General features: G+C 34.2%; 1 protein-coding gene across 2 annotated transcripts in view; it reads right to left on the bottom strand.

The window, feature by feature from the left end:
• The window catches only part of EDIL3 (EGF like repeats and discoidin domains 3), a gene marked incomplete at both ends in the record, with an annotated part of 421,166 nt that overhangs the window by 40,552 nt on the left and 358,773 nt on the right, over positions 1-21,841 (bottom strand). For both annotated transcript variants that reach the window (XM_082836360.1, XM_082836361.1), the window contains one exon: positions 1,611-1,766. In XM_082836360.1, the coding sequence (XP_082692486.1) occupies positions 1,611-1,766 (156 nt within the window). The remainder of the gene's footprint in view (positions 1-1,610; positions 1,767-21,841) is intronic.

Raw genomic sequence — 21,841 nt, 5'->3', positions numbered from 1 at the left:
GTTGGAGATTTCCACATTGCTCTCTCTGGAATTTTTCGTACAAGTAACTGGAAAATCAGGGAGGATACAGAAAACCTGAACAACACTATCTAATCACTTGGCCAACTTGACACAAAGGTTTTATGTACATTTCAGATTGAGATAATGAAATAAAATGCATAAATAACAATGTCCAGTCTATCAATTAGGGAAATTTTAAAAATGATTCACAAATAATCATTAAATCATATGCTTAATATAAATGGAGACAAGAAGTATTTCACCAGCACAATGGTTTACACTTCTTCCCTAAATCAACTTATATAAGGATTTAAATATTACAAATGTGCTTTTCAGTGAATATTGTACATGGATTATAGATGAGAATACTTATCTTAAAATTAATTTCAAGAACTGTATAATTTATGAAATTTAGAAAATTTCATCTTATGGAATATATTTGCATTCTTTACACATCAAAATGCCTACTGTAAAAGGTGAAAACAAGAACTGAAATAGTTATTTGCTATAAATCATAGCAGATACTTGTCTACACCTAAAAAAATTTGAAGACATTGTTACAAAATACCCAATATTCATTCAATCTAAGAAGCCACTGATTATAAAACATGCCATTATTTTACATTCTTCTAGAAAATAGTAAGGGCTATTAGATTGTGACATTGAGATACACCAATTTCTGAGATGTTAAAACGCAAAATGTGTGTGTGTGTTCTGAGATGTTAAGTGAATATGTCTGTCCTGAGATGCTAAATGGGCATATTCTGAGACATTAAAAGTTAAAGAGTTGTGGTTTTGTAATCTTAACCTAAAACACATCTCCCCTAAAATAAATTTTGTGTGAACTGAATTCATACTTTATAGTCTCATTGAAATAGTCACTCCAGTCTCGGGATTTCTGGGAAAATTAAATTCTCTACCTTGCATACTTGAAGAAAGAAAGATATTCCCAACCTTTCTATTGGTTAATAATACAACAACAGTAAGGAAATAAAGGCATTACATAAAATGGAAAAATCATTATTAACTCAGAAATGCTTAACATGTATGAAAGTGTATTATATTTTCCCCCAAATCACTGAAATAAGAGATTACGTTTCTACTGATGTCTTCAGAAAGGTACAGTTCTTTGCACAGAATCTAAGCAACAAATTCAATTTCATTAATCTAAGGCCATATTTTAACATCTGATCCAATTAGTTATTGATATTACCCTTGAACACTTTCATTCTCCAGAATCCCACAGACATTCAGACCAGTAGCTACCAGTAGATACAAAGATGTTCAACATAGTAAGAACTTTTAGGAAAACAATTAGAGATCGTATGGTGTAGAAGGTTAAGTGCATCAATATATACTGATCATTATAATATTAAAACAGAGATTTTACAGGTCAAATTCATTAATCCATGAATTAAAACACAATCAAGGAAACTGAGCTAAGAAACATCCCTATTTTAATTTCAATGAACTAATATAATCACCAAATCTGTTCACTTCTATAATTATAGTTCTACAATTCCTAATTATCAAAATAATCAAGGAATAAAAAATGTTAAACAATTTGATCCTCTACTTCTGTATGTCATCAAACCACCAGAATGACTTACCTTATCTTTTCTTTGCTTTTCATCCTGGTATACTGTCCAGTGTTCTCCATCATTGCTGTAAGCTAGTTTGTAGGAGCCTACAAACTGCACATGACCAAAATCTTTAGCTCCTTGTGTAATAATGCCAGTCACTTTGGTAGGGACCAGAAGATCCACCTACAAAAAGGAAAAGACATAATTCAAATGCCACGATAGAGTCCATTATAAATTTGCAATTCTTTTGAACTCAGGAGATTAAGAAATACATATGCTAAAGCCAAAAACCCACTTGATTATTTGTATTTTGAAATAGAAGACTGAGTCTATTATTGGCTTGTGATTTTGATTATGCCACTGGGCAAACCTGGCTGAAAATTTGAACAACCATTTTGAGCATTTTAAAATGAAGTGGTGGTCTTTTCAGTCTACCAATCGATTTTATATTAAACTGACTCATCTAGCATGTGGTTTTTGTGTAACTGAGATAGTACAGAACTGGTAAGGCTGATCTTCTTGAGACTGATCATCATCTCCCAGAGTCTGTGCTTATAAATCAATTTTCTGACTTTATTGGTCAATTTTATAGTAATAAAAATTATAGCTGTGTACATATCAGGAACAAAAAAATTTGATGTTTCCTAATTAAGCATTAAAAAGCCAACCCTGTTTCCATGAATTTTGATCAGTTCATTTATATATAATTGAGTAATAGTAATCATTGGCCAATGAAAATCATCTTTCAGAAAACTACAACCCTAAAACTGTTGAGGAGGAAGTCAAGTATTCTTCAAAAATAAGAGAGAATTAAAATATGCATCCATGACTTGTGGGATCTGTGCTCACAATGTGCTCATTGTTGCAATATATATATTAAAGGGCATAAGACCCACAGTGATTTAGTAAGCATTAAATTCATCAACTGCAACACTGAAATGCAAAAGATAGGAATGATTTTCATCAAAGAAGAATACATAACATTGAATAGTTTAGTATTTCCCCTCTTTGTTCTCTAACTCATGCATCTTTTCTTATATCTTATGATGCTAATTAAAAGAAAAATTATAGGAAACTTTGTTTTCCATGTGGACAATTCTTATTAAGACCTTTACCATTTGTTGTACTAATGTTCCTTGATCTATAGCTTCCTCTCTCCTCCCACAATAGCCACCTACTTCTTCCTACTTCCTATGACTAAGTGCGCTGCTACATCCTTGATCTTATCATCTTCAACTGTCATGATCTCATGTGTGACCTTAGTGGCTTTCAACCACTATGACCTTTTGTTTCTATTTCAGGTTCTCCATCCTGAGAGATGTTTGTAGCTACAAATAGACAGTCATGGGTCAGATGCAGGCCATCAATGAGAAGAGGGGTCTAGGGAGACTGCATTGAATAGACCATATTAAGTGACATAGATGCTCATCAATAAAGATATGAAAAAGTTCCCAATGTTTCATGGCATAGGATTATATTTCTTAAAAAATTCACATGGGCTTTTTGCCCTCTTTTTGTAACATTCATCAAAGACATTAGGCTCAAGCTGGACAATGGATTAAGACAGAAAACCACCCTTAATGCTTTATTAAAACATTGTAGAAAGTTTATAAAAAATTATAAAATATAGTGTTGTTACTACTTTCCAAACATGTATTATGTCACTTAAAATATCTTGCGTGTCCAGCGGCAATGCAGGATGGCAAAATTATGATATCCTGGGAAGGAAACTGTTGCTGCCTCACATAATGCTAAATGCTTTGTGGTATGTCTTCAGTGACTCCTCTTAATACTCTTTTCTGGTAGGATATCATCTCCACTTTAGAGGGAACAGTTGCTAGGGAGGTAACATAACATGACATGTGACACAAAGATCAATAGTCAGTAAAGGGAGGATCCCAGATTCAAATCCATGTCTTTCTGATTCAAAGTTCCGCATATGGATTCTCACTCAATGATTTCTTCCCATTCTTTGTGACTATTTCAGAAATTTCTGAAGAATCTCAAAGCTTTTTCACCACACTCATCAAACGTATAGCCACTCTAAGCTCCAAACAACAGCAATCCAGGCTTTACAATATTATGAGAGCCCTGTCTTTAAACATGAATTTCCTCTCTGTTCTTTAGCTGTCTGGGCTTAAAAATATGGATTGCTGTTGCTGTACTAAATCCAAATCTAATTGCACAGAAACGTCTAGGCCTAGCCACTGGTCTTCAAAGTGCTCTTAATGTTGCTGACACTCAATAAATGGAAAAAAAGTCTTACAGTACTCTGAGTCACTGTGTTGTCATCAAGGCTGTAAACATACGGGAACTCAAACTGACACCAAGAATACCTCCAGTGGATTCTTCAGTGCCTAAATGTCTATAAGTCCTAAGCTAAGATGATGCAGTGAGGAGTCTTGGAGCATCTCTCTTTCAGTGGCATTTCTTAAAGTCAGGGTTTCCTGCTGGGTGGAGATGTTTTCTCCTTAAGTTGTGTGTCTTGGCTCTTTCTAACAGATCTGTTTTTCTCCCACTTTAACAGCTCCCATTCTCCAGCTTTTTTTTTTTTTGATCCAGAAATGTTTTTCTTTTTTGTTCCAGTTAAGTCAACTCCTCGATTTAAATAGTCAGCAATCTGTTTCAAGCTGGATTTGGTCCTAAAATTTGCTACATTATAAACTTAGAACACCAGGCCTAAGCAAGCCTTCTTTCAGTATAAAAATAATCAGCATCCCACACTTAACATGAGGTTGTTACAACAGGGATGTACAGATCTCACTCTGCAACACACTGGAAGGACACATCACTCTCATGTTCATCATGCAGGATGATCCCAGAAAAGCCCACTCTTCTGGACCTATGCCTACCCCTGGCCCAGGACCACTCTGTCCTCTTGCAGATTTTCTGAGTTAAAGTTATACTGCAAATATGATTCTGCTATTTTAGACCCTCACATCCCAAGGTTTGGCTCAGATAGAGCAGGTTATTTAGGGCACTAAGCTGGGACATGGGTAGACATTTGGCTTAATGCACTGCACTTCATGTCAGGATCTGTATTAAAAGTACCCAACATGTAACTGCCCTCAATAAAGGTTTTTCTGGATTAAGCTGGAGCTACTTCCGAAGTATGTTCTGCAGACAAAACCAACCCGTGGCTAAGGATGCTGCAGTGTATCACAGCAGAAAATGCTAGCTGCTTTCCTCTTGTTTTTCTACGTGGCATTACTGGTGAAGGAAACATCATCATAGTTGTACCAACAATTTTTATTGGGAAGGCAACTAGTTAAAAATCCTCTCCAATCTTCAGGAATGTGATTGTGAAAGCCAGCCTATTCTAGTAGAGCTGAATGGTCTGGGTTCACAAACTGGCTCTACCCTTACTAGCTATATGCCTTTGGGCAAGCTACTTTACCTCTCTACAGCTCAATATCCTCATTTGAAAAAATGAGAATAGTCCCTTTATTAGGATTTTAAGGATATTATGAGGATAAGATGAGTTAATATATAAGTGTGTAAAACAATATATAGGAGTATTAAAACTCTGTTAACAATAAAACAATAAATAAATCTGGGGGAAGAATCTAATATTGGTCTCAGAGTACCTTTTAGAAACATAAATACGGAAACAGGGAAATCGGGTGGCCAGATTGTCCTAGAAGCAACTTCTTGATCATAGCATATTTTGGCCACCTTCTCAGGATGTACACAAAGTCAGTCATTTCATCTTTACTGAAAGTAGAGAAAATATTGAGTAAAATTCACATTTATGCGTGAAATGGTTAATTAAGAATATAATTAATTTTATGGAATGTTGTGCATCTCTATTTAAATATTAAGAGTATATTACAAGAGGGAAATGGTCTCACTCTTTGCAGATGACATGATAGTATACATAGAAAATCCTAAAGATGCTATCAGAAAACTACTAGAGCCCATCAATGAACTAAGTAAAGTTGCAGGATACAAAAGTAATACACAGAAATCTGTTGCATTTCTATATACTAACAACCAAAGATCAGAAAGAGAAATTAAGGAAACAATCCCATTTACCATCACATCAAAAAGAATAAAATACTTAGGAATAAACCTACTTAAGGAGGTAAAAGACCTGTACTCTGAAAACTATAAGATGCTGATGAAAGAAATTGAAGATGACACAAACAGATGAAAAGATATACCATGTTCTTGGATTGGAAGAATCAATATTATGAAAATGACTCTACTCCCCAATAAAATCTACATATGCAATGCAATCCCTATCAAATTACCAATGGCATCTTTCACAGACTTAGACCAAAAAATTTTGTGTGGAAACAGAAAAGACCCCATATAGCCAAAGCAATCCTAAGAAAGAAAAATGGAGCTGGAGTAATCAGGCTCCCTGACTTCAGACTATACTACAAAGCTACAGTCATCAAAACAGTGTGGTACTGGCAGAGAAAGAGAAATATAGATCAATGGAACAGGATAGAAGGCCCAGAAATAAACCCAGGCACCTATGGTCAATTAATCTACAATAAAAGAGGCAAGAATATACAATGGAGCAGAGACAGTCTCTTCAATAAGTGGTGCTGGGGAAACTGGACAGCTACATGTAAAAGAATGAAATTAGAATATTCTCTAACACCTTACACAAAATGGATTAAAGACCTAAATGTAAAAGTGGATACTACAAAATTCTTAGAGGAAAACACAGGCAGAACACTCTTTGAAATAAATTGCAGCAATATCTTCTTTGATCCGTTTCCTAGAGTATGAAAATAAAAACAAAAATAAACAAATGGGACCTAATTAAACTTAAAAGCTTTTGCACACCAAAGGAAACCATAAACAAAGTGAAAGGACAACCCACAGAATGGGAGAAAATATTTGCAAATGATGCGACCAAAAAGTGCTTAATCTCCAAAATATATAAACAGCTCATGCAGTTCAATATCAAAACAACAAACACCAAATCAAAACAATGGGCAGAAGAGCTAAATAGACATTTCTCCAAAGAAGACATACAGATGGCCAAAAAGCACATGAAAAGATGCTCAACATCGCTAATTGTCAGAGAGATGTGAATCAAAAATACAATGAGGTATCACCTCACATTGGTCAGAATGCCTATCATCAAAATGTCTTCAAATAATAAATGCTGGACAGGGTTTGGAGAAAAAGGAAACATCCTACACTGTTGGTGGGAATGTAAATTGGTACAGTCACTATGGAGAACAGTATTGAGTGTTCCTTAAAAAACTGAAAATAGAGTTACCATATGATCCATCAATCCCACTCCTGGGTATATCTGGAGAAAACTCCAATTTGAAAAGATACATGCACCCCAATGTTCAGGGCAGCATTATTTAAAATAGCCAAGACATGGAAGCAACATAAATGTCCACTGATAGAGAAATGAATAAAGATGTGGTACATATATACAATGGAATATTACTCAACCATAAAAAAGAGTGAAATAATGCCATTTGCAGTAATATGGATGGACCTGGAGATTATCATACTAAATGGAGTAAGTCAGACAAAGACAAATATCTTATGGTATCACTTATATGTGAAATCCAAAAGAAATGATACAAAGGAACTTATTTATGAAACAGACTCACAGACTTCAAAACAAACTTATGGTTATCAAAGTAGAAAGGTGGGGGGAGGGATAAATTAGGAGTTTGGGATTAACATATACACACTACTCTATATAAAATAGATAATCAGCAAGGACCTACTATATAGCACAGGGAACTCTACTCAATATTCTGTAAAAACCTATATAGGCAACGAATCTGGGAAAGAATGGATATATGTATATTTATAACTGAATCACTTTGTGGTACACCTGAAACTAACACACCATCGTAAATCAACTATACTACAATATAAAATAAAAATTAAATTAAAAAATATTAAGAGAAAATTAGACTCCAAATTATAGTGGGTGATTTGTTTTCCTTTAATTATAAGAGTGAAAAAAGAAGGATCTATATAGAAAGAGGCTTAAATGATATATAAGTAAAGAAAAAAGTATTGCATGAGTGTTATGTAGGAATATACCTTTATTTTGTTGTAAAACATCCTACAATGTTTTAGCAAAGCATACATATTTTTAGAGTGTCTAGCTTAGAAAAACAGTGTAGAAAAACTAAGAGCATTTGTTTGAAAAAGGTCACGATGAACTACATTTCAGATTATCTGCATAACACCCTGACAGATGGCTCCCTGGGAGGAGACAAGGCAGACCAAGGAAAGTCTGCTGATTTTCATGGAGATGTTCTTAAATGGGTGAAAAAAATGAAAAGTGAAATAAATAGGTGTTTAAAAAAAGTGAACAAAAAGACCAAAGAGATTTATCACAGAAATATGGTGCTCTGCTGCATCTACAATGCTCTAGTTTTTGCTTTTATGTTATATCAGTTATTTTGGATTATATATTTTATAACTTCAAGGAGCTTTGTAAAATTAACTCATTAAGCAGAAATAACTTTGAAGCTAATATAATTATCTATATTTAATAATTAAATTATAGGCAAAATATTTAGACTTTTTGGTTTCAATATAGAAGTTTTTACCTTAACATTACATGAAAAAAATTCTATATAATCGTAGCTACATTTAAAGCACATAAAGGCATACTTTGTTTTATTGCATTTCCCAAATATTGCGTTTCTTATGTACTGAAGGTTTGTGGTAACCCTGTGTTGAGCAAGTCTATCACACCATTTCTCCAACAGCACTTGCTCACTTTGTGTTTCTGTGTCACATTTTGGTACTTGCAATATTTCAAACTTTTCATTGTTATATTTGTTATGGTGATCTCTGATCAGTGATCTTTGATGTTACTATTATGACTCACTAAAGTCTCAGAAGATGAGTATTTTTTAGCAATATTTTTGAACTAAGGTATGTCATGTTATATTTTTAGACATAATGCCATCACACGCTTAATAGACTACAGTATATAAACATAACTTTTTTTTTTTTTTTTTTTTTTGCGGTACGCAGGCCTCTCACTGTTGTGGCCTCTCCCGTTGCGGAGCACAGGCTCCGGACGCGCAGGCTCAGCGGCCATGGCTCACGGGCCCAGCCGCTCCGCAGCACGTGGGATCCTCCCGGACCGGGGCACGAACCCGCATCCCCTGCATCGGCAGGCGGACTCCCAACCACTGCGCCACCAGGGAAGCCCTAAACATAACTTTTATATGCACTGGAAAACAGAAAAATTCATGTGACTTGCGTTATTGCACAGGTCTGGAATTGATCCCACAATATCTCCAAGGTATGCCTGTAATTAACTATACTTGACATTTGGACAACATTTTTGGTTATCAGATACTGGTCACACTTTTACTCCATATTTGCAGGCTAACTAGTCAATGTGATCAACTTATGATGAAATATTATCCAGTCCCTGTATCTCATACAATTTAGTAGCTCTAAGGTTATGGATTTAGAATCCTTAAAATACTATCAAGGCCTCATAATACACTCATTCCAGCACCCATGATTGCATTCCTCCTCTTACTAAATCAGTTTTAGTTTCCAATAATATTTAAAAAAACATTTAATAAAGCAATTGCTTTTCCCATATTGCATTTTAAGATTATAAACACTAGTACAAAAAATATATACTATAAAATAACCTTTCAAAGAGAGAAGGAATGTTCTGTTTTATTGATGTTTTCTAGTGTGCCTTTTACATGTAAAACCAAGCATGATACATGTTTGATGCCATGAACAAACTTTTTATGCTCAGGAGCGTGTTTTGCAGCATATCAGACATATTGTAGACACTCCAAATATCCAGGAATCATCTGCCCTGGATTCAAAATTGAGATCACTCCATATTTAACAATTATCTACAATTATAACATAAACAACTGCATATGTCAATCTGAGCTGCACCCCATGATTGCTGTCAGCTCATGACTATGAACTTTTTAAAAGAGTTTGTTTAGAGTCGCAGGTAGTTCAACTGCTTATCTTAACTAAGGATGGGATGCAGCATAATTATGAATATTTTATATTTAATATTGTTATTTTAATAATCTTTCTCAATATAAAATACATGCTAAGAATAAAAATTGAGAAATACAGAGACTATTAAAAAACAGCTCTGTCTTACCATCAGATACAATCAATGATTTTCATACCCCTTAAATGTGGATATTTTAGACAAATTTGTTGTATTTGGCATTTGAACAATATTATTGGTTACCAGGTGTTGGTTGCACTTTAGTCCACATTTGCAGGTCAATTTATTCCTTTTTTTTCTTAATATTTCACTAGTAATTCTCTAAGTCAATAAACTATTTTTAAGACTTTTTTTTTATCCTAACAAGTCATTTCAAGAGTTTATCACAATCATTTATTTACTGTAAAACATTTGTTCCTCCCTGTGTCCTTAAATTTTAATTAAAATTAAAACTTTCATAAAATCCTAGTCCTTTCATTTGGCCACATAATCTCATTTATTGGGTTGGGCAAAAAGTTCGTTTGGGTTTTTCCATAACATCTTATGGAAAAATCCAAATGAACTTTTTGGCTAACCCAATACATAGGATAAATTAATAGAATTTGGTCAGAGAATATGGAAAATAGGTTTATTGCCTAAACATAAAAGTAATAAACAGTTGTGATTATTTCAGATGGTATGAAGAGATATAAGGAATCCAGATAAAATAACCAAAACTCTATTATCTAGAGTTAATTCTTGTTGACCTCTTAATATTCATATTTGCAGACATTTCCTATTCCCATATATCTATCTTCATGAAAATAAGCTCACAGTATGAATGTGGTTTTGTAATTTGCATGTGTATATTTTTATATCTAAATAATAATACTTTGTAATGGCTGTGTAACAGTCTCACAGATACAGGGAAGTGTGCTCAAAAGGTTTTCTGGTCTTATATTTTAAAATGTTGCTTCTGCTTCTTTTAGTGTCTCCCACTAGAAGGGCAATTATCCAAAGACTAGCTCTTTACTTCTAATTTTTCCTATTTATAATATTTTCTCACTCATCATTTAAAAATATTATTCTCCTTTGTATTTTCAGAGTTTCTTTACTTTATCCTCAATATTATAGATTTAAAAAAAATAAATTTATTTATTTATTTTTGGCTGCATTGGGTCTTCATTGCTGCACATGGTTTCCTCTAGTTGCAGTGAGCGGGGCTACTCTTCGTTGCAGTGCATTGGCTTCTCATTGCTGTGGCTTCTCTTGCTGCTGAGCTCAGGCTCTAGGCACACGGGCTCAGTAGTTGTGGCTCACAGGCTCTAGAGTGCAGGCTCAGTAGTTGTGGCACATGGGCTTAGTTGCTCCGCGACATGTGGGATCTTCCTGGACCAGGGCTTGACCCGTGTCCCCTGCATTGGCAGGCGGATTCTTAACCACTGCACCACCGGGGAAGCCCTGCATTTTATTTTTTTTTGTGGTACACAGGCCTCTCACTATTGTGGCCTCTCCCGTTGCAGAGCACAGGCTCCGGACGCACAGGCTCAGCGGCCATGGCTCACAGGCCCAGCCGCTCCGCAGCAATGTGGGATCTTCCTGGACCGGGGCACGAACCCGTGTCCCCTGCATCGGCAGGCGGACTCTCAACCACTGAGCCACCAGGGAAGCCCTGCATTTTATTTTTGATAATGGAATTTCCACTGCTAATTTTTTAAATTTCCTTGAAGTACATAATTTAAGATCCCTCCCTCATCATCTCAACTTTGGTCTCATTCTATTACTCAAGGAAAAAATATCTTTATATATATTCTACTAATCATTTGTTTCTATAAAAAATTTTCTACTTTTACAGTTTTCATCATAGCTTTTGAGTAATTTCTATCCTTTTCTTGTTCTGCATATTAAAAAATAAGCCTGATATAATCTTGTATTATTTTCCCTTACTTGAACAGAGAGAGAATAGTCCTGTTGTTTGGCAGCACACTGGTCATAAGCATTCCCCATTGTCTCTCACCATCTATCAGGCTGTTTTATGAATTCTTACTGACCTTCAGATATAAACACTGCCAAAGGTCTTACTAACAAGGTCCAGCAGACGCTTAGGCAGTATAGCTTAGCTGGTCTGAAGGATGAACCTCTCCTACTCCTGCTGTTTATCCTCTACATACAGGAAGGATAACCTATTTTCTTGATAATACAAAATCCAAAGCATTCTCCTATCACAAGTAAAATCACAGTGGCAGGCAACTTTGTCCCTGTTTTTCACTGTGCACCTGGCATACACAAGGTATTTCAATAAGTATATAATGAATGAATGGCTTCATATTTTAGGATTCAGTGAGCTAACATGTAGCCAACATGTACTCTATTCCACTTTTCCAGGTTTGCATTATGGGGTAAATGGGTGTGATGGGACATTGGGAAGTAGAGTGCTGACCACAGCTTGCAGTCTCTGGCTGTGGTAAAGTGACCTCAGGTCTCTCGGTCCACAGGGCAGCCTCTGGGTCTTGGCCACCCCTGTTCTGATTCAGATGTTGGAATCCTCACACTGTAGTTACAGGAAACTCTGCTCAGAGCCTGGAAGGTCACCGACTGGCTTATATTTGTATGCATACTGTATGGATGATGGTAAGGGAATCAAAGGTTGCGGCCGTCAAAATTGAGAAGTTGAATGTAATAAAATAATGTAAGTGATTTCCTGGTAAGCTCAACATAGGAATATTTAAAATCAGGTCTGCTTTTGCAGCTCTAGAGGAACCTTCCAAATGTAGTTCTCACAAAAAGGTTTGAGAAAATTCATTCAGGCTTCACTAAAACTCTCTATGTAAAAATAGTTCTAAATGAAAGTCCAACTATGATGATTTTCTCACTAAATCTCAAAGAAATTTAAAAGATAAAAACAAAGAAATTGAAGACCACACAAACAGGTTTAAAGATATACCATGTTCTTGATTGGAAGAATCAATATTGCCAAAATGACCATAGTACCCAAGGCAATCTACAAATTTAATGTAATCTCTATCAAATTACCAATTGCATTTTTCACAGAACTAGAACAAATAATTTTAAAAGTTGTATGGAAACACAAATGACCCCAAATAGCCAAAACAATCTTGAGAAGGAAGAACAGAGCTGGAGGAATTATGCACCCTGATTTCAGATTATACTACAAAGCTACAGTGATCAAAACAGTATGGTACTGGCACAAAAACAGACACATAGATCAATAGAACAGGATAGAGAGCCCAGAAATAAACCCATGCACTTATGATCAATTGTGGTCAATTAACCTATGACAAAGGAGGCAAGAATATACAATGGAGAAAGGACAGTCTCTTCAATAAGCGGTGCTGGGAAAACTGGACAGCTACTTGTAAAAGAATGAAATTAGAACATTCTCTAAAACCCCATGCAAAAATCAACTCAAAATGGACTAAAGACCTACATGTAAGACTGGATACTATTAAACTCCTAGAGGAAAACATAGGAAGAACAGTCTTTGACATAAATCACAGCAACAGGTTTTTGGATCCCTCTCCTAGAGTAAAGGAAATAAAAGCAAAAATAAGCAAATGGGACCTAATTAAACTTGAAAGCTTTTGCACAGAAAAAGAAACCACAAATAAAACAAAAAGACAACCTACGGAATGGGAGAAAAATACTTGCAAACGATGCACCCAACAAGGGATTAATTTCGAAAATATACAAACAGCTCATACAGCTCAATATCAAACACCAAACAACCCAATCAACAAATGGGCAGAGCAACTAAACAGACATTTTTCCAAAGAAGACATACAGATGGCCAACAGGCACATGAAAAGATGCTCAACATCGCTAATAGAGAAATATGAATCAAAACTACAATGAAGTACCACCTCATAACAGTCAGAATGGCCATCATCAAGAAGTCTACAAATAATAAATACCAGAGAGGGTATGGAGAAAAGGGAACACTCCCACACCATTGGTGGGAGTGTAAGTTGGTGGTGAACAGTATGGAAGTTCCTTAAAAAACTGAGTTACCATATGATCCAGCAATCCCACTTCTGGGCATATATCTGAAAAAGACAAAAACTCTAATTTGAAAAGATACATGCACCCCAATGTTCATAGTGGCACTATTTACAATAGTCAAGACATGGAAGCAACCTAAATGTCCACCGACAGATGAATGGATAAAGAAGATGTGGTGTATATATAGAATGGAATATTATTCAGCCATAAAAAAGAATGAAATAATGCCATTTGCAGCAACATGGATGGACCTAGAGATTATCATACTAAGTGAAGTTAGACAGAGACAAATGTCATATGATATCACTTATATGTGGAGTCTAAAAAAAATGATACAAATGAACTTATTTATAAAACAGAAACAGACTCACACACAGAAAACAAACTTATGGTTACCAAAGGGAAAAGGGAGGGGGGTGAGATAAATTGGGAATTTGGGATTAACATATACGCACTACTGTGTATAAAATAGATAAACAACAAGGGCCTACTATATAGCACAGGGAATTATATTCAATATCTTATAATAACTTATAATGGAAAAGAATCTGAAAAAGCATATATACATATATATGTAAATATATATATATATATATATATAAAACTGAATCAACTTACTGTACACCTGAAACATTGTAAATCAACTATACTTAAATTAAAAAAATATAAAAACAACCAAAATTATAAACATTTAGAGTTAATAAAATACTATTATAAGGATTTAATCTAATGCCCTTATATTTACTTAAATCATGATATATAAAGAGAAATTAAAATAACTTGATTTTCTGCTTTTTAATGAGCAGATTTTTGTAATATTCTATACAAATTTTGTTTTGAAAAAATATTCTCAAACAATTATAGTTACAAGTAACTAAAATTGACATCAAATTAACAGGTAAGCTATTACCCAATTTCTCCAAAACCTATATCAGAAACACTAAAACATATGTGAAGAAAAATATGAAACTTAGAAAATTTTTAGGCAAAAGAATCATACTTTTCTCATTAGGCTACTAAAAGTGATTTTCTGCTGAGTTCATCAAAAATAAGATCACCCTGAGAAAGTAGAACTAACATATCTTCTTTATTTACCTTTCAAGCCTGATTTTGATTAGGCTGGGAACTTTGATTTATTCCACAAACAATAATTCAGGGTGGTGACTAATTGAATTAGTCTGTAATTGATAGAGTAATTATTAATAGGTTAATGGAGACTTAATACAAGTGTTTGATCAAACAGCATGATAATATCCAATAAATGTTATTTAGGTACTTTATTATAGCAGTGACAAAGCCCAAATGAAGTAGAAAACAAAGAAAATTACTGGTAAATTTATGCATATAATTTAGAAAATAATAATACAACTTTTAAGTAGGAATTGAAATAGTTTTTTATTTAGTGGTTTTGAAAGCACAGTGAGAGGAGAGCCTACGTAGAAACTGTCAGCATCTCTTTGTAAAGCTAAAGATTCATTGAACTGGCATGCACTTCAGTAGCCAGAATTTGATTGGTTGTTGACTTGAAAGAGCTGTTGACAACTACTTCACTGAATAATAAGTTTATCAAAAGCATCTGTGTTTTGTATAACCATTATATATCTTATAGACTGACATTTACAAGCACAAAAGGTCTATACACAAATATGTATGTCAATATGCATATTTACATAAATCTTGTTCTGTGACAAATAAATGAAAATCATGAGAACTCTCAAAAGAAAACATCCACAGCATACAGTATACTGCAACGGCAAATCACATTGCATATCTTAAATATTTAGAGGCCCATGAAAGGTAGGAAAGTTGACAAGAACGCACAACATATTTTTATGTACCATGCTTGCTTGAAGGAGCTGAGCATTTTATGTTGATATAAAGCTTTGCAATTCCCACAATTTGTAAATCATCTGTAGAGTCCTGTACATCATTTTGTTTCATCAGATCATGTGAGCCTTAATTCTAGATTTTTCAGTCTTAACTGGACCTGTGCACGTTTTATCGTGATTGATTTGTAGGCTAAAACAACAATGTAAAGAAACCTAGATGTAATTTTTCTACCCTTGTCCTTGCAAAAGAAAGTAGAAAGGGGCATGGCCTCTCAGGAATCAGGATGGTTTGGGAAAATGGACCATCAATGTCAACAGTTGAAAAACAGCCCATTAGCACATTGCTCTGAAGTGATTGGAAAGGAAAGGGTGGGACATGGCTCATCAGGAAGAGAACTGACTGCAGATCCCAGGGTTAAGAGCCATTGACACAGAAAGTGGACTGCCTTAAAGGGCTACTTATTAAAAAAATCTTTTGTCCAGAGTGTACATATAGTATGGATAACAAGGATACAAATTATTTTCATTCAAATACATAGTAACACTGTCAGCATTTTATTTGTATAAGAAGGACAAGCCTGACTCTGGTGGAAATGGCAGGCAGGGCTATCTAGCTCATCAAAACTCCAGTCACCACAAATTATAACTGTCATCTTTGAGAGCCCCATTAGAAGCCACAGTTAGAGCCTCTCATTGAATATGCATAAAGCCAACATGTTTTATTTCTTTATATTTATTTATGGTAAAATGTCTTATCTATATTCCTCACCGTTATTGACATTAATTTCCATTTGTTTTGCACCCAAGTGGAAATAAGGAACAGCTTATTTGAAATAAGCTGAACTTGAAATCCCAGTCTCATCAAGATTTTCCTTTAGGTCCCAATATTAATCTCCTATTTATTCTCCTTAACACCATATCCAAGGTCTTTTGAGCTTATTATGTGGAAAAATATAAAACTGGGTGCTGAATGCTGATAAAATCTGAATAGTATCTGATGAACATATTTTAATTAAGCCCCCACAGTACAATATGACCTGGATATATCTTTAATGAAGGCCCCAATAGGTATATGCCTAAGAGTTATAATGATATGGTTCAAGTATAGTGTATACAACTTTCAAAAAATATGTTCTTTTTTTTGAATTTTATGTTATTCATATTTTTATACAGCAGGTTCTTATTAGTTATCCATTTTCTACATATTAGTGTATATATGTCAATCCCAATCTCCCAATTCATCACACAAAAAATATGTTCTTCTTGATTGCATGTGAACAAGATGCTCACGCTCTCCTTCTTTCTAGAAGTGGCACTTTATTTAAGGGACTCTTGTATATATTCCTGTCTCAGAACAAAGGGTTCATTTCTTTGTGCAGTCAGCTCCAAACAATCTCATATTTTTAAAATCACATTCTTTAACTCTAAAACTATTCATGCACTATATTTTCTATTACTGTAAAATAGCTTATAAACCCAGTGTTAAATTAGGTATGGAATTAATAAATCACTTGAAACAAACTCATTTTATTAAACGTACTTATTTTTTTTGCATATGTGTTCAAGATTTTTAAAACTCTCCAAGTTATACCTCACTTCACTGAAGGCCCAGTTATAGATTTAAGTGAAGAATTTCATGAGACATCCCCCAGTGGCTGAACATCTTTGCAATAACTATCTTTGATATCCCATCTGAGACTTCAGGTGCAAAGCTTCTGACATTTTAAACATAATTTGAAAAACAAAAAGTGAAAAACAAAAAATTGAGGTATAACTCCCTTTTATTTGATATAAGTGCTTAAGGATCCTGAAATCCAAAGATATTTTAATGAAATTCAAACACTGATTTAAAGAAAAGAGGTATCATGTAGAAATTATTAGATAGAATAACACTAAATGTATAATTTTAGAAAGTTATTTACAGTGGAACCAGTCAGCAGGGAAGTATAAAAACAAAAGTTAAAAAAAGGTTCATCCTCAACCAGCTCACAAGATTTGTCTCTTATCTTGTGGCTTGTCATACCTAAACAGCTTATTTTGACATGTTTTTCCCATCACGGAAAAATCTGGTACATTTCAAGAAATGCTGAAATACCTGTTAGTTTATAAATCAGAAAATAAGCTTTGACACATCTATATGGTAAACAGAATCACTATTCGCCCAACACAAATGACTTCTCCAAGTCTCCCTTTAGGGGACACTTAGGACAGAGCCCACAAATATAATCTACTACCTTTTAAATGGTTCTAGGTACTTTTGCCATAAGTATCTTTGCTGTAGACATTTTGCTGCAGACATTTCTACCACATAACTAATTGGCTGTAAGGCAATTTTGCCATAAAAGATAAAAATAACTAAAAAGAGGGACATTAAAAAGGACATAAAAATAAAATAAAAAAATAAAAAGGACATAAACACTATGCATAAAAATGAGTAACAAAATTAAAAAGACTTTATTATGAAATAGAAAATATTTGAACACATTTAAAATGTGTGTAGTTTCATAGCAATACTGTGCAAGTAACAGATTTTTTTTTGTGGGTTGTACCTACGCACTTATCTTCCAAGTTTTTCATTCATAGTTATCTTTTTTTTTTCTTGCTTGTTGATTTGTCTCTTTATTGGGCATCACACTTGTTTCTTTTTTGCTAAAACTTCTTCCTTCATTAAGAGAGGTATCTGTTTCCAAATACTAGGATGCATATTTGTATCTGACCTTTGTATCCTATTGTGAAAGCCTCTATACTGTTGTTGGTTCTTGACATACTGTTATATGTCCACTGATAGATGTTCCAAAGTCCTGTGGGAAATGTGGTCAGTCAACTCTGTACCTTCCAGGCCCTTGGCCTAGGCCTCCTCCTACTCCAATGCAAAGTGTTTCAAAATAAGGAACCAACTCCTGGGGCAAATCATCCTCATCTGTCAGCTTGATAAAGCCACCCACAACGTCACTGCCTGGAAGAAACACTAACGCATTTCGACTAGTTGAAACCAAACTGTCAAACCCAAAACTGTCAACCAGTTATTTTATCTTTCATAGCAAATTGTCTCACGGCTAATTATTTATGCTGTGAAAATGTGGCAAAAATGCTTATAGCAAAGATGTTTAAGACAAAAAAACTAATGGCAAACATACCAGATATGCTTTTTAATACCCTGTATTCTGAAAAAGTGTGGCCTTATGATGCATTGTCTCCAACCCCTTTGTAGAGAAACACTTTCTTTAACAAGTTACAGCAAGTGACAAAAACGATCAGGTAGAGAGTATGCTTTAGGAGCAACACACGTCACTACTGTTGGGGAGACTAAAGTTAAATTGTGAAGAAGCATTCTGAAATAACATATTCTCTTGAAAACTTTCAGGTCACAACAACATCATGTATTTTCAAGATGGATTCATTTTGTTATATAGCAGAAACTAACACACCATTGTAAAGCAGTTATACTCCAATAAAGATGTTAAACAAAACAAAACAAAACAGTATGGCTGACTTAAAAATTGCTTCAAAATTTAAAAGGCTAGATCTCATGTTAAGTGCTCTTACCATAATAAAATTTTAAAAATTTAAAGTAAAAAAAAAAAAGAAGTAACCCAACAATAAAAATCCAGACATTAAAAGAATGTGTCTAACATTTCTGCACTGAGAATGCTTTTTGATATTGTTTTTTAAAGAGATATTTTATTAGATTAAGGACTTTCCCTTCTATTGTTTGTTTCTGAATTTAAAAATTATGAACAGGTGTTGAATATTATTAAATTATATGTCTATTCATATTGAGATGATTATACAGATTTCTCCTTTAATTAATTAATACATACTGAACAGCCGCAAACCCAAGCAACCCAAGCACTATAAACTGCCAATACCTATGTGGGTGTCTTCCACTGTCTTTCTGCTTCTCTGAACCAAGGTTATTCAATCTTACATTTCCCATTACTTCCTTGCTTTTTCAAGCACAGTTTTATTAGATATGAAAGGACCTCTAAATAATATTTAGTTTTCAGTGTTTATAAAATTCATAAAAAATGACATATAGTAATCTTTTGGGACTTGCCTTTTTCATTCAATATTATATTACTAAGATTTATCTATATGTTTATAAAGCATATTTATTTTAACAACTGTGTAATTTTCCATGTGCACATATAAGACAATATATTTACCTATTCTACTGATATGAGTATTTGATTATTTCCAGTTTTATCTTTTAAAATCAATGTAATGAGACTCACAGATATAGAGAACAGACTAGTGGTTACCAGTGAGGAGAGAGAGGGGAGGGGAAATACAGGGGTGGGGGAGTGGCAGGTACAATCTATTGGGTGTAAAATAGGCTACAAAGGGCTTCCCTGGTGGCGCAGTGGTTGAGAGTCCACCTGCCGATGCAGAGGACACGGGTTTGTGCCCTGGTCTGGGAAGATCCCACATGCCGCGCAGCGGCTAGGCCCGTGAGCAATGGCTGCTGAGCCTGCATGTCTGGAGCCTGTGCTCCGCAACGGGAGAGACCACAACAGTGAGAGGCCCACGTACCGCAAAAAAAAAAAAAAAAAAACATAGGTTACAAGGATGTATTGTACAACATGGGCAATATAGCTTACATTTTGTAATAAGTGTAAATGAAGTATAAATGTTAAAAGTTGTATAAGGGCTTCCCTGGTAGCACAGTGGTTGAGAATCTGCCTGCCAATGCAGGGGACATGGGTTCGAGCCCTGGTCTGGGAAGATCCCACATGCCCCAGAGCAACTAGGCCAGTGAGCCACAACTACTGAGCCTGCGCGTCTGGAGCCTGTGCTCCACAACAAGAGAGGCCATGACAGTGAGAGGCCCCGCACCGTGATGAAGAGTGGCCCCCGCTTGCAGCAACTAGAGAAAGCCCTCGCACAGAAATGAAGACCCAACACAGCCAAAAATAAATATAAAAATAAATAAATAAATTTTTTAAAAAGATCTAAAGAAGAAATACATGGTGAATATCTTTCTTAAAAAAAAAAGTTGTATAAAAATAAAAAATTAGAAAAAAATCAATGCTATGAACCTTCTTGTACTTGTCTCCTGGTATACATACACAGTACTCAGAAATTTTGTGATCATGTACCTATAAGTAGAATTTTTTGGTTGTAGAGTACATGAATGTGCAATTTTATAAATAAGCTGAACAATTTCCAAAATGATTTAATCAATTTACATTCCTACCAGCAATATATATATATTCTTCATATTTAATTTTCTATCTTGGGGATAACATTAGTAGATTTTTTTGAGTGTTTTCTTTTTTTAAATTTGATCCTTTTATACATTCCTGGGATGAATTCTTCTTTATTAGTAAACATATTTAAACCTTGATGGATTCCATTCAGTAATGTTCTATTTAAGACTCTTTCATTTTACAAGTGAGATTCTAAATCATTTTCTTTCTTGTACTTTCATTCAGTTTTAGTAACAGGAAACCATGATGTCATAAAAGAATTTGGGAAGCCTTTTTCTCTCTGGTTTTTTTTTTTGTGGAATATTTCATGAAACACAGAGGGTACATGTTTTTTGAAAGCTATAAAGTCTGACTCAATGTCTTTAACAATGGTAAGTCTATTGAGGGATTCTTTTACTTTCTTCCTCACTCTCTTTTTTGTGTGTGATTTTTCTTGACCATACAGGTTCCCAGTTTTCTTTGAGTAAATACATTTTGGTAATGTACCTTTCACTATAAATAGGTATATGTATAAACATGTAATATATATATACGAAGTAAATATGGCATGATGTTAACTTTTGTTAAATTTGGGTATTATATTGTCTTCGTATTTGTTTTCACTTCTTAAGAAGTATGTGGAGGTGAGGGCTGGGTAGATTTTCTCCAGTAATATTGACGCTATGTATTCAGTTGTGCAATATGCCCTCAAAACACTTTCAATCTTCAAATGAAAAGTAACATAATTAAGCAACTTCTGAATGTTTTTAAAGAAATTCTGCTTGCCCAACAACTCTAGGCCTAACAAAAGCTAATGTATTTAAGCGTTTAAAAATCAAAGTTCTTTATTTTATTTTTTGGCATTTCACATAACTTCTGTTTATTACTGCAGCCATACCACTAACATTGAGCTATTTATTTTAAAGAAAGATTTTTTTCTGTTAGCTGAATTTATTGTATAATTAGTTTTCATGTTTCTGCATTTTTGCTACCTTTGGCACAAGACAGCTATAGCAAAATCATGTAAACATGAAATAACAATGAAATCTGAAATATTTCATAAATTATATTAAAAATCTAGGTGTTTCATAATGACAGATAGGTAAGGAAAGTAAATATAATTATATTCCATAAATTTTATCATCTTCTTATTGTAAGTTTTATGGAAAACAAAATGTAACACAGCGACCTTAGATTTTTTTAAAAACATGCATAACAGTAAAATTTAATGAAAGTAATTGAAAAATATTTATTGCCTTCATAACAGGTACAGCCACCTCTCCACCC

This window comes from Leucopleurus acutus (assembly GCF_964270905.1).
Source record: "Leucopleurus acutus genome assembly, chromosome: 3".
Lineage (NCBI taxonomy): Eukaryota > Metazoa > Chordata > Mammalia > Artiodactyla > Delphinidae > Leucopleurus > Leucopleurus acutus.
This window is presented reverse-complemented; position numbering and strand designations above follow the sequence as displayed.